Source organism: Anabas testudineus, chromosome 16 (genome assembly GCF_900324465.2).
Source record: "Anabas testudineus chromosome 16, fAnaTes1.2, whole genome shotgun sequence".
In the NCBI taxonomy this organism is placed as follows: Eukaryota; Metazoa; Chordata; class Actinopteri; order Anabantiformes; family Anabantidae; genus Anabas; species Anabas testudineus.
In genome coordinates, this window is record NC_046625.1 from 5426339 (window position 1) to 5440292 (window position 13954).

Consider the following 13954-nt stretch of genomic DNA (forward strand, 5'->3'; position numbering starts at 1 on the left):
CTTTACTGTGACACAAGGTTTAAGAACAACATATTTCATACTGCGAATAAAGTTTCCATGCAACAGCTTTAGTATGAGTCTTTAAGTCGTGGCTGTATGAAAGGAAGAGCAATGTACAGCTATAGACATTAACCACACTGCATCTGGTTTCTATTAAGACAACACTTCTAATGTGACGGGATGGCAGTTTTTTTTTTTCCTTTTTGCAGCTGCTACGATGCGATAGAGAGCTGGAAGTCATTTGAGCTGGTGTGGCTTTTTCTATTGTTGTTGCTGATGTTTTTTTTTTGTACCATTTGTCTCCAGGATTAACCTATAGTACAGTTTCAGAAAAACAATGTGACAAACGAATGTGAGTGATTTAACAGACATCAGTGTTGCTGCCTGCAGGGTAGTACGACCATTATGCAATGAGTGGGGGAGCTGCACATTGGGAGACAGATGTGGATTTCAATTACTGCCATGTGGTCAAGCATATTACTGTAACAAAGGTACTGAGATAAGCAAGAAAAGCTTTGCAATAGCGCAAAAGGCAGCAGAGGAGACAGGTAGAGTTCACCAGAATAGCTATCAGCTGTTATCACCATGGGCTTTCCTTCTCTATCTGTATTTCCAGGAAGTCCAGCATGAGCCAGTAAAATTCCTCAAAGTTAAACCCCACTGATTTACAGGCCTACCACTGGCACATGGTGTGCTGCCTTTTAGGAGGACGAGGTAGAAACCTGTAACTTATTAAAGTGATCATTTTAAAGCAGCTTTTTCTTCTACTTAGTCCAGAACGCTCCTTCTCCCTCCTCCTCTTCACATGGGCCTCATCCTACAAGCATCTGGAAGTTGAAGCCTTATTTTCCTCACACAAAAACTTGAGCCACGTGTGCTCCCCTGAAGGTGAACCCTCAGAGATGTTCTTTCACTTAGTGTCATCCCCTGTGCTCTTCCAGTCGTCTCGTCAGACTTGTACCCCACAGGTACTATTGCTTTTAATTCACTTTGCTGGGAATCTTTGTGGCTAATGAAACATGAAAGTAAGCTCTGTACAGTGTGCTCTAGCTAAGTGAAAACATTGCCACAGTCATCTGTATTGTGCAACACATTTGTCCCTGGGCGCTTTTTGGCATGACACCTGCATATCTGAGCATAACAACAGGAAGACAAAGGCAAAGAGGAGACAAGAGCCAGATACAAGCCACCACGCAGGACATCCTGGGCAAAGAACACAGTGGGAGACAAACACTGCCGAGGGTACAAGGGGGAAAGGGATCCAGACGTCTGTCATCTTGTTTGTGTATGATGTTCACAACTCAAGGAAACTAAGTGGAGGGGCAACTGTTAACACTTTTCTTTTTCTGGATACGCAGAGACAAACAGAAGCAGCAGGAAACACGGCAGGTTGCCGGTGAGTAATGGTAGAATATTTTCAATGCTGAGGTTCTCTGGGCTGCAAATTAGTTAAAACTATTTACCAATTAATAAGCAAGCAAGCAATTCTGCTGTTAACACGCTGCAAAAGTTACCACTGTATCTTGTCTGCTCTTTGAAGATGACATGTTTTTTTCATTACTTTTTAAATGACTACATGTCTCTGGTTCATTATATGTCTGCAACTCATCTGTTCAGCTGAGTTTTTTTTTTTATTATTGCTTCTACAGGGCAAAAGAAAAACAAGATTTCAACCATCTAAAACCCTGTCCCCGCAGTCCCACAGGTCTCCGCTCTCTTCTCTGTTTTCAGTCATCGAGCACCAGGGGAATGAAACCATAGGAAGCCGATAGGAAACATCTTGCATGTACATCCAGGTCTGCATCTCAGCATTCTCTTCCTGTGCCATGTACACAGAAGTGATTTGGGAATAGGAAAGTCCTTGATGCCATTAGAGCTATACTGATTCTACTGCTCCCACATTTTCCAAACACAACCCCCCCATAAACCCCTCTTTTTTTAAACAAATAACACTTCTTTCCAGGCAGAGTTTGTGTTGTTTTGAGTAATGAGGACACTGACAAATAGTGATCATATGTCATCCTGCCTTTCCTGAGCCTAAGTTTGTTTTTCAGAAGTGGCCTGGAAAATGGAACTCAAAAAAGAAAATAAGTTCTCTCATAAAATGCAAGATGGACAACTCGGAGAGTCATAGCTTAACACAGCTGCTGGACTGGATCTGGGTTTGAGCTCAAGAAAAACATCAAGGGTTCTAACAGTTCATGTCCACGTAGTGCCAAGCATGACATAAAGGCCATTTGTTTTTCACATGCAAACTTCTCATCTCGTTTGGTCAACTTGTGATTTTTCTTCTACTGACAAAATAAACACTGTGTGCTTCACTTTCTATTAAAAAAAACAAACAACAACATAAACATAAACCCATTTTCAACAGAGAGGTGTAAACAAAATGTGAGAAGCCCTCTGGGTCTTGAATGTGGTGCTGTATTTCCACTAATTCTACATCTCAGGTTTCACTTGGTTCCAGTCATGCTGAGGAGACACCACAGTGAGACACACACACCAGTGAAAGCCCCTGAAGTCTTAATGAACATCGTCTCCACTGCTGCTCCACCCACGGCCCTAACACCACCCACCAACCACCAACATAAGCAACTTCAGGAAAGACCCTCACCACAGCACAAGTAGTCTGTGGTCACTCCATCAAGCGGCTGGCTCCTCCTTCTATTCCAGCTCCAAACCCCCCGACCTCTGTTTTTTATGATTGGTTATTTGAGCCAGAGCCCAATGAAACTGTACGTGTTCCACAGCCAGAGCAGAACGAGCGACCCGAAACCCACGAGCTGGAGGGCTGCAGTCGGAGCTGCTCCAAATTATTTGCACGGCTGCAGAACACATGGGGTTGAAAGGCTTATATAAGCCTGTGGTAGTAATATTCAAACCATGTCACCTTCTTTTGAATTCCCTGTGCTCTTTGTCTTTTTCATCAGAACTATTTTTACTTCAAAAATAGAAGCGTGGGGAGTAGACAAAGGTCAAAGCTTTGAGACATTAGACAACACCATAATAAACTAGAATAAAAATGACTCATTTGACTCTTCTGTGTTGATCATTGACTTTTCAGTGAGCACAAAATACAGTAACAGCCACGTTCACTATAGCTCTAATACTAAGCTGTTATTATTACAAACATCATTATAACAAAAAATAATAATAATCAGCAAGCGATACTTTGAGCTAAATGCTAAAATCAGAACCCAGTCAAACCTCTGGTGAATATGCAGATTATGATTTTACAGTGCATTACAGTTAACTCTGTAGCAGAGTTCATGCTTCGATGGATAATATAAGCAAAGACCTGAAGCTGTGATCTCACTTAAATAACACACAAATGGTGTGTGGCTGTAGGGTATAAAATTGTCAGGAAAAGTTATGGTTTTCATAAAGACATCATGCAGACGCCCTGGTTGCCCTCTCTGCTGTCACAATACGTTTTCAAGATGTCCAAGCACTGGTGGATCAAATTAAGTTTAATGACTCACATCAGTTCTACTCTTTGCTATTTCTACCTCTTCTTTTGTGTCTCTGGTCGGTGTCATCCCCAAACAAAACATATCCAATACCTCGCCTGAGCCCAAGTCCTCTCCTGGACAAACAGATAAGTCAGCCAGACGTCCAGCTGTCAGACAGGAGACGACTTTGTCACTCCACCAGACAAAAATATGGGTCACCATTAGACCACGGATACTTGAAACAGCCTGGAGGAGGGCAGGCACATTTTCAAGGGGGGAGATGCTGTTTGTCTCGCTGTTTGCCAATAATGAGGATCTCATATGAGGACAATGCAGAAAAAGAAAGATGGTTCACTTCAAGGAGGTTACAGATGAAAATAAAAAGGAACATATAGAAATGGTGCAGTAGTTTTAGGAATACTTGGAGAAAGACCAAGCAAAGTTCAGTTAGAAGGCAGAGAATGTTTGGTTGCCAAATCAGGAGTTCAGACCAGGTGGCTGAGATTTACTCTGATAGTTAATCATGTATCTTGCTTTCCTCACAGATGTTTTTATGAGTGAAATGGTGCCAGGGTCTCCTTAATCAAAAAGTCTTCATTCATAAGTCACAGAAACTAGATGCAAATATTCTGAATGTAAGGCTGATTTACAGTTCCCCTGAGGAACAAAAAAATGAGCCGTTTGTTTCCAAAACCGTGAACTTCCATGTAGAGCAGTTCATCATTTTATAAACTTTCACAGAATCAGTTAAAGTGTCAGCCAATTTATCAAAAGAGACTATGAACAGGCTACTTAAGTGAAGAGGTTTGTCTGTAATTTGGTGCTGCAAGTTGATTTATAAGATGCAACTGTGTAAAAAACTCTTCTCTCAGTGCACAACAGCATCTTTAGTGTGTCATATTTCCTTTAATCAGTGGACCCTAACCTACCAGAGACACAATCAGAGACACTATTGTTCTACAAAACAAGCCCACAGGCGTCAACAACCCACTGCAGCGACTCATATCTGCAGACAAAAAACAAACAAAAAAAAACTCCTTCTCAATCTGCTTCATCTGATTAACTCCACTCACAGCACATAAAAGTTGAGGCACACCATCACACACAGGATGCCACACAGTTGTACAGGCTGCAGCCACCTCGCTGCCACGTTTCACTGGCTTGAGTCACATCTCCTCTGTGACCCAAAAAACAGACCCAAGAGGTGGATCCGGAGCTTGGATTAAGTCTGAATGACTTAATAAACATCCAGTACAACAGAGGCAGAAAAGGAAGAGGACATAGAGCACTGAGCGAACAGCAGACCTACTCCCAGCAACTTCCTCTGCAATGAAACGATACGGGAGACATGCCAGAGGAGCACAGAGGAGCTCTGAGTCATGCTCTCTTGATAGCGGTTGGAGAAGTTTTCAAAGCAAAATCAGAAATGCCAAAAAACTCAGTAAGATAGGAAACATACAGCAAGTGCATCAAGTGGTGACACGGTGCCAGGAGATCACTTGAACAAGTGGTTTAATTCACTCACTGAAAAGTGCTGGATGTTTTTGTAATATGTAATCTGTTCACTTGTTGATATGGTTTTTGCTGTTAGACGGTCCCAAAACTGCAATCTGCCAAAAATGGTAATGAAATGTGATCTACCACAACCAGTGCTGGAATGTAGTACATTTACTCGAGTACAATACTTATTAAATCTTATTGAGTATTTCTGTAGATGCTAATTAAAACTGTGATTGATTGACTTTCCATAACATTTATTTAACAACTGAACTGAACTGTTCACTTTGTTACTTTGTTAAATACAAAACGAATGTAAACACACAAAAGTAGTTAAGATTTGTTTTAGCTGAACCAGCTACAACATTTAAATGATGTTAACAACATATGTCATCAGTATTAATAAAACTAAATCCTAATTTCCATGCAATAGTGTATTGTATCATATAGAATGAGTCTTCTGCATATTAAGGACTTTCACTCAGAAGCACGCTTTGTTGATAATAAGTAATTTAATGTGATAATGAACTTATTAGTATTAAATTTCTTTACTTAAATACAAGATGCTAGATTGCAGTAAACATACTTGATGCATTTAAAATGTCACTAAAGTGTTGAAAGTGTGAAAAGTAAAAGTACTAATTAATGTGTATGTGTTTCTGTATTGTTGGGTGGCTTCATCTTTAAGTGCATCATATCTTCTATAACATGCATTGTACTGGAGTAAAGTATCTCAAGTCTGTACATACAGTATGTGGAGAAACCTTCCATATTGTGCCTCCATTAAATGTTAAATGTAGGACTTTCTATCTTTTACTTTGCAGTACTTAAGTCAATAATCTGCATACTTCCTCCACCACTACTTGTTAGTAGAATATTACATACATACAGTTGCAGTATAACTGGTTATTTTTTGCAGTCATCACCTTTTTGGGAACTGTGCTTCAGTTTTTGCCACGGTCTTTGCCATAATAGTCCATCTCCATTCAGTGCGTAAAATCATTCACAATTTACTTTCTGTCGATTCACAAAACGTTCATCATCATAATTATCACTTAAACCCTTGAACCTTCCAAACAAAACGTTCAATGCACTTGTGTAATCTACTTTAATTCTATTAATTGACAACATTTACTCACCTTGCCGGCCACGAACTCCCGGACTGTCTGTCGCTTTAATATTTCTGCTCAGACGAAAATTAAAAGAAAAAAAAAAAACGCGTTTGTTTGAACACTTAGAAAAATCCTTAAGCGGTTTAAACATAGAGAAAAGTGTAAAGAGAGAGAAAAAGACCAGTCGCATCCAGCGGGGGAGGGTCCTGAAGTGGAGCCAAATAAACTGGAAAAACTGTGACAGCACGGGGACTGGAGGAGGAGGAGGGAGAAAAGAGGAGGGATGGGGCAGAGAGGAGGTCTAACTGAGACTGAGAGTGTTGTTTTTGTCCTCTGCAGGCCTGCAAACCTGGATGTCTAAGTGTGTGTGTGTGTGTAGATAAATGGTCCAGTGGGATACTACCTAATGGAAAACAGTATCTCTATCTGACTCTGGCAGGGAGAGAAAATGGCTCATTACATTTTTTGTAAATACGGATTTTTCTGCAGGAAATAAGCACAATTTTTTAGTATAAATTTTGATCTGAATGTTTTAGATTAGGGTGCTCGTAACACTATAATTTATCATCTGTGGATGATGAATATCTATCACACCTTTAAAGGAATAATTTGACATTAGTGGAAATATGCTGCGTTTGCTTTTTATTCAGGGAGGTTAGCTTAGTGTAGCATTGTGACTTAAAACAGCTTAACTAACTCTGCCATTAGCAGTACCTGCAGCTACAAAGAGCACTAATTAACACATTACATCTTGTTTGTTTAATCCCTGCAGAGATCACAGTGTAGAAACAACAAGATGTGGTTTTACAGAGTTCATGTGCCAGTCCAAGACATGAAGTACTGATTAAAGAGCTTAGGAGGTGCTGGTATCTTACAGAAACCAGAAAAGCTGTTTTCAGTCTTTATGCTAAACTAAGCCGCTGCTGGCTGTTGCCTCATGTTGAATGACAGACTTGAGAGTGAATCTTTTCATTTAGCTCTTTTTAAGAAAGGTGATAAGCATTTATAGACAAACTGTTAACGGAAGACTTGTTGAAATAACTTTAACAACTGTTCTGTTAAGATCGGTCCTGGCTTGCAGTTCAGCTCTGTCCAATTGAGTTTATTTATATAAAACTTAATCACAACTTTATACGACTTTATTTTATCAACTTTATACAGCTACATACAGTCATAGAAATCCCAACATATCGCCCTGGTATTCTGTGTCATCCCAGTGGTTTTAGTTCTTCCACACAAAACTGCAAAAAAGCATTATGGACCAGGCTTTGGATGAGGCGGTATTAACCTAATTGAGATCTCTGTGTCCGGATACCTTTGGGCATATTTTTCTTTCTTTGCGTCTGAATCAGAGCCATTTTCTCTCTGTGTCTCTCACACACCTACACACACTATATTTCTAATTCTCACACACATAATGAGTGTGTGATTGCCTCCTCTGAGATAACTGCCTGTCAGCCTTTCCAGTCAGCAGTTGGAGGGCTTCCTCACAAACAGTAGGCCAGGCATGATAACCGGCCTGGTGAAGAGGGGCATTTCCCCCCCCCTGCTGAGTGGTGACACAAATAAACAACTCGTGTATGGAGGCCTGGTGGGGCAAACATCCTCACTGCATGGAAACCCAGAACAGAGAGAAATAAAATAGTTTCCTGGAGGCCACATGGTGACTGACCAGTAGTATCACACTGAGAACACAGAGAGGATGTGTCATTGTGTTAGTACCACTTTTAGTTGTCCTGGTAAGGTCAGTAAGTGAGTAAAAGTATTTTGACAGACAGTTAATCAAATATGATTTCTAACATATCTTAATTGCTTTATCTTGAAATATTAACATTCGCAATCAGAAGTCTACTACTAGTCTCTACTAGTTTCAAGCATACAGTATGACTTAAATCGCTGTTGGTTTCCAGATAAGCAGATTCATACCTAGCACATTTACTTTAATTTGTTTTAGTGCTTTTTTTAGGAGAGCCTGCTGATAGACTAATGGATTAAAACCATCATGGTGCTCTTTCCAAAAATAAGATTAATTATTGTTCTAAGACATATAATACTTTCTTTTTAATCTGTATTGTCTCATTACTTGAGAAGAAGAAAATCTGACACTGTTCTCAGTCAATACGACACTAACTGAGATAATGACCTAACTTTTGTTTGCACCTGAGATGCTTTTGATACAACACATTACAATAACTTGAGATTTTATTTTTCTGGTGTGAATTACTGCCATCTAGTGAGTGAATGTTTAACTGTATCACAGCCACCCTCAATATGCAGATTTTGATTTTTTTTATATTGAACGATTTAAATGTTCTCATTTCTACTTTGCTCTGTGTAGAAATAGACAATGTTTATTTTATAAAGTCCAACTTGATATACAAATCCAGCTCTTCTGATTGTGCGCTGCTGCAGAAATATGTGCAGAGAAGAAGAAGGTGCCGGCAGTGACGTCTTTCCGGTGTCATGTCAGCGTTCAGTTTGAGCCGCATGGCTAGTGACTGGTGCTAATTTAAATCAATTTTTACCACTTTGTTGAAGAAGTTTTAATGTAACAAGTCGTTATAAGGTATGTCAACGTTTGATTTATATTTGGGTGATGTTAGTGGCGCAAAACGTTTGCCGGTGAGGGTTTAATGTTTGTGCAAACAAATTGTGATTGGTTCAAGTTTCGGCTTTTATTGCTGTGCAGCTAAGTGCTAACGTTAGCGTGTGTCATATATTTAACTTACTTTTCCAAGTAAATTTACAACTGTATGGGGGGAAAAAAAAGTAAATGCAACGTCAACACACAGATATTAAAGGGATTTTTCTCATTTCGCGATCATGCAAAGTAAAATTATATGATTTTGTGGTGTGTGAAAAAGCTAAACACCCCATTATTTCAATAGGATGTTTTTTCCCCCCGTCTGTTAAACATGGTGATTAAACCACTGATTTAAGGTTTAAGGTTGTTTACAGCCAGTGGCACAGAAGACATTACATTGATGGAAGTAGCATTTACATTTACATTTAGTTATTTGGAAGACGCTTTCATCAAAAGCAGCTTACAAGTGAGGAACAAAACAAACCATTTAAAGAGACGAACGAAATAAAAGAGCTGTTCCAGTTTCATGGGGTGCAATTGCAAGGGTTTTTTGTTTGTTTGTTTTTCTCGGTTTTAAGGGCAGAGAAAGATTTAAATACAACTACAACACAGTTAATGCAGGGTTTTTTTTTTAAAAGGCAAAAGTGAGGCAGCTGGGTGTGCAGAGGTGAGCAGGTCGTTAAACATCGTGGAACAACAGAGCTGAAAAGTTTTGCTTGGGATGTTTTGAGATTAGATGAGATGAGAGGATTGTTCGCTTGCAGAGCACAGTGAGCGGGAGGGATTGTAGACCTGGATGAGGTATGTCCTGGATCAGTTGACAACATTTTGCAGGCAAGGGTCAGGGCTTTGAACCTGATGCGAGCAGCTACAGGAAGCCAGTGCAGAGATCTGAAGAGTGGTGTAACGTGTGTCCTTTTTGACTGATTAAAAATGAGACGTGTTGCTGCATTTTGGATCATCTGGAGGGGTTTGATTGTGCAGCCAGTAAGTAGTAGTCAAGCCGAGATATGGCCAGAGCCTGCACAATGAGTTGTTGTATAGCCTGAAGGGTAGCATCTGATCGTTCCGATGTTGAAAAGGGCAAATCTGCATGCCCTTGAGACAGACGAGATTTGGTAGCAATGGACTCTACTAAACATCAACAGAGAGGAAACAGATTCAGAGTCTGGCTTTTATAATGGGTCATATTGCAAAGCCTCTAAAAATTCATTTTTGTTTTCTGCAGGGTGTATATTTACTTCTTATGTAGTACACACAGTAGTAGTAGCAGAAGGTCCCATAGAGCCTGGAAAATCGTAAATACTCCTGGACCTAAAAGTACTCACTCAAATTGTCTTTTTGTCTTTCATCTGAAATTGACTTGGCTAATTTTGTGCTTGTTTTCTTCTGATTTTATTCACCACTGTTCATCGTGTCAGTTTTTACCATAGTTAACTAATTACTATGTTCACTTCACCAGTGAATGTTCTGGAACATGGTCCAGTGTTCGGCCAGAATACCTGTTTTGCATGAAATATAACACTGTTTGTACAAATAAGCTTTTATTCAAGAGTCAGATTTCTTAATATTATTGAAACTTTTCCATTTGCACAGATGGCAGAAGTTGTACAAGAGAAAAGTCGTGGCTTGAAGTTTGCAGAGCAGCAGCTCCTGCGTCACGGCTGGGAACATGGTAAAGATAGATTGGATCTTGATTTTTGCTAATGTTCAACTACCAAAAGTGGTCAGACTCTTGACTGTATACTGGTTTCTTCAGTGTCATTCAGACTTATTTTCACTCTGTTTTCAGGTAAAGGACTCGGGCGAGCTGAAAATGGCATATCAGAAGCTATCAAAGTCAAAGTGAAATGTGACAAAGGAGGGGTGAGTGATATTTGTTCCTGTTCATCGTTTCTTTTAATAGTGAATAGCTGCAACTGTTTTGTTAGTGCATCAATTATATTCAAAACAGTACTGTGCATCTACTTGTGTTGGTGTTCTCTGCTAGGTTGGTCATAAGGAAGGGGAGCAGTTCACCTTCCACTGGTGGGATCATGTTTTCAATAAAGCCTCTTCAAGTCTGCAAGTGGAGTCTGATCAAGTAGGTCTCACCTCGACACTCGAACACAATCGCCATGATCAGAGGGCCGGGCATTTTCAATTTAAGACAATATTAAGTCTTAAAATAAAACATTTGCAAGTAATCAAACATAAGCAAAGGTTGCAGCTGATTTATCACTGGGAAACCGTAACACATACTGATTCATTTCATCCACTTGTAGCTGTATTTAGCTACCTCATCAGGTCAATGTGAATTTTCTTTGGAGCACACTAAACTGAAAAGCAAGAGCCACAGGACTAAAATTACCTTTACAATCACTCATCAACACTTCAGTGGCTGATTACACTGATGAGTTCCCCTTCTCTTGTTAATGAGTCAAATCAGCTGGTTTGGTCTTTAACAGAATGTCAAGTGTTTTCTGGTTTTTCTGTGTGATCCAGAACGGTATAAAGTTGAAGAAGACTACAGAAGAAGATGAAGATAGCGGAATGATCTCCAATAAAAAGCCACGGAAAGCCGCATTGGCCAGAGCCAAACTTTATGGATGCTTTGTCAAGGTATTCAGTTTTTTGGTTAGGTTCTTATTTATTGGGTTATGGTCCAATATGGTGTAGTGTTTAAGGTCTGCTATCAAATGTAGAATATGGGTGGGTTCTTCTGTACACACACACACACACACACACACACACACAAAATCCAATTTTAGACAAATTAGTCCTTGTAGCTTTACAAATGTGGTGTTCTTTGAGTGGGCTGAGTTTTAAATGTAGATCTAGAGCTAGTGAGAATATTAGGTGATGAATTTGATTTTTTTAAATAATTGATTGAAAGGTAAAATAGAAAAAAATACGGATTGTGAAGACAAAAGATGTTTGTTCAGAACCTGCACAACTCGGACATTCCTGAACATTTTTTTGTATTTTCAGAATTTGCTAAATTTGTTCTGATTTGTCATTGACTGTTTTATTTCTTTTAATTACCATACCTGTCTTTTAGTCAGCCACACTGCTTTCTGGTCAGGAGCAGCCAGAGCCAAAATCTTCCAACTCTGATGAAAGCAGTAGCTCAGATGAGGAAGAAGACCAGAAACTCGATCTCTCCAGCACCACTAAGTAAGAACTTATGTCAAACAGCAGATGTTTCTGGTGATGCCTATAGTCCACATGTCATTTATAAGCACTAAATGAAAATGTAATAAATTATTTACTTCTAAACACTTTAAGTTTGAAAGTGTGCTTTGAAATTTAAGGTATTTATTGATGCTTGACAGGCTTTCTGATGCTGATCTAATGAAGGCTTGTGGGGGCCGCACAGCTCACAAGTAAGTTGAGTCCTAAATTTATGCGATCTGATTTTCCTGATTTTCCTTCAAGAGGATATGATTGTTCTGAAAAACAGAAGAAGAGATCCAAAGAATGAGTCTAACTGTGTTTTTTTTGTTGTGCTCCTACAGAGGAGCAAGACACGGTTTGACGATGAGCGCCAAGTTGGCCAGGCTGGAGCAGCAGGAGGCTGAGTTCATGGCTAAGTATGGCAAGAAGAGCCAACCAATAAGTGCTTCAGCAGTTTGTGTTGCACCAGTGATTTCTCAATCAGCTGAGCCAGGATCTGGGAGACAGGAGCAAGTATCCAGTGATCCTCAGAGAAAAAAGATGAAAAAGAAGAGATCCAGCGGAAGCATTAATGAACTAAACGGTGACAATGTGTCTGAAAATCCAGAGACAGATGTTAAACCCAAAAAGAAGAAAAAGGAAGTCAGAGAGAAAGCTGAAGAAACAACTGATGCAGTTTCCACTAAGGAGCGTGCAGTTTATGAAGAAAATGGTGAAGTGGACCAGTCTCACAAAAGAAAGAGGAAAGATAAAAAGAAGAAAAATAAAGAAGAGAATGAAGAAAGAGCACCTTCACCTGCAGCAGACTGCAGGAGTCCTGAGGAGATGGCACAGCTGCATACTGACACTAAAGAGAAGAAGAAGAAAAAGAAATCGTCCAAACACCGCAGTGAGGAAGAGGAGCGCAACTATGCCGAATCCTGCCAATCCGAGGTGGTCCAGGACTGTGAAGAATCAACAGTAAAACCGAAAAGGAAAAAGTGTAAAAAGGACAAACTTTCCACAGACATCTGTGTAAGTGTAGACAACAGTTTAAGCAAAGAAGAACTCCAAGAACTTCCAAAGAAGAAGAAAAAGAAGAAGTCAAAAGAGTAACATTTGATTAAAAGTGCTTCGTTTTATCTTGGCTGACGGAGGCAGTTAGTTATGTGCCAGACATGGACTGTGTGGAGGCTATGCTCTCCGATTTCACAGGCCGACAAATGCATTTAGGTATTTTTCATTGAATGGAGAATAACACAAAAACAAGTATCAAATATTTTAGCATTTTAACCAGGTCCGTTTAGTTATTGATGGCATGTTTAAGATCACTGCTGGTGATGCAGAGTTTTATACAAGCTGAACAAGGTGCAGCTTAATCATGCACATGAACTATGGATTCATTATACGATTAACATAAAATGACAAGAATTTTGTGCAATTTCTGCATCATGAACAACTCAACAACTCCTATTGGAGGAAACTGACATTGATTCTATGTTTTTATTAATGATGCAAGACGTGGAGGTACCACATTACAAAGTAACCTGTTACAGGTATTTATATTCAGAAATAAATGTCACCCAGCGAATTGCACCCATGACATTCTTTGTTTTATTCTTTCCTATTTATCTTTTTTTGTTGCACAGATTTATATCCCAGCATACAGGATGCTTGGTATTACAAGATATTTCCATTTTAATGGGAAAAATTGACGACATAAATCAAGCAGAACTCCACCGACTACATATTATTTAAAAGAAAAAAGTAAAAAAGATAAACTTTAAAAGTACATGCAGTCCTCTTTTCTTGAGGGTGAACACCATTATTCAATATGCTACTAAAAATATTAGTATGACTATGTTGTCAACATGAGTAATGTGAAGCCACTATTTATAACTCTGCCCTTTAGTAGTTTGATCTGATTCAGACTCTTGGACCCAGAAAGAGCCAGATAAAGGTTTGTTTTAGCTCTACGCTGAAAATGCTTCAGATGCTTTTTCCTGCTCTTCTGTCTTTGACCTTATTAGGACTTCACTCTCACAAATGAATTTTTTTAGCATTTTACAATCTATACAAAACTAAGGCTGAGATGCTTATGGAAAAAAAAGTTCAGTTTGACTTGACCCCAGCCAGTACCTCCCATCAAAGTAGAACTTGATGTGTTTACTGAT

At 39.3% G+C, this 13954-nt stretch overlaps 2 protein-coding genes and 1 long non-coding RNA gene across 3 annotated transcripts in view; 2 read left to right on the plus strand and 1 right to left on the minus strand.

Annotated features, from left to right (window-relative positions):
• pear1 (platelet endothelial aggregation receptor 1) overlaps positions 1 to 6257 on the minus strand; it is a 41205-nt gene extending 34948 nt beyond the window's left edge. The window contains exon 1 of the mRNA XM_026370898.1: positions 6089 to 6257. The gene's annotated coding sequence lies outside the window, so the exon portion shown is untranslated. The remainder of the gene's footprint in view (positions 1 to 6088) is intronic.
• On the plus strand, positions 1171 to 2226 carry LOC113169483. The gene is made up of 3 exons (XR_003299561.1): positions 1171 to 1242; positions 1359 to 1396; positions 1650 to 2226. It is a non-coding gene; the product is annotated as an uncharacterized LOC113169483 (long non-coding RNA).
• A 2252-nt stretch (positions 6258 to 8509) lies between the features above and the next one.
• gpatch4 (G patch domain containing 4) lies at positions 8510 to 13830 on the plus strand. Its single transcript, XM_026370048.1, has 8 exons — positions 8510 to 8627; positions 10242 to 10320; positions 10438 to 10511; positions 10636 to 10728; positions 11130 to 11246; positions 11686 to 11801; positions 11960 to 12010; positions 12143 to 13830. Exons 2-8 carry the CDS (start codon positions 10242 to 10244, stop codon positions 12894 to 12896), a joined length of 1284 nt encoding a protein of 427 aa, XP_026225833.1. The 5' UTR covers positions 8510 to 8627; the 3' UTR covers positions 12897 to 13830.
• Positions 13831 to 13954: the final 124 nt, after the last annotated feature.

What these genes read in the sequence shown, in the direction of transcription:
- gpatch4 (XM_026370048.1), top strand. Translation starts at nt 10,242, where the DNA reads ATGGCAGAAGTTGTACAAGAGAAAAGTCGTGGCTTGAAGTTTGCAGAG. An exon ending in TGAAATGTGACAAAGGAGGG is followed by an intron (nt 10,512 to 10,635) that starts GTGAGTGATATT and finishes GTTCTCTGCTAG; the next exon opens with GTTGGTCATAAGGAAGGGGA. An exon ending in GATCTCTCCAGCACCACTAA is followed by an intron (nt 11,802 to 11,959) that starts GTAAGAACTTAT and finishes GATGCTTGACAG; the next exon opens with GCTTTCTGATGCTGATCTAA.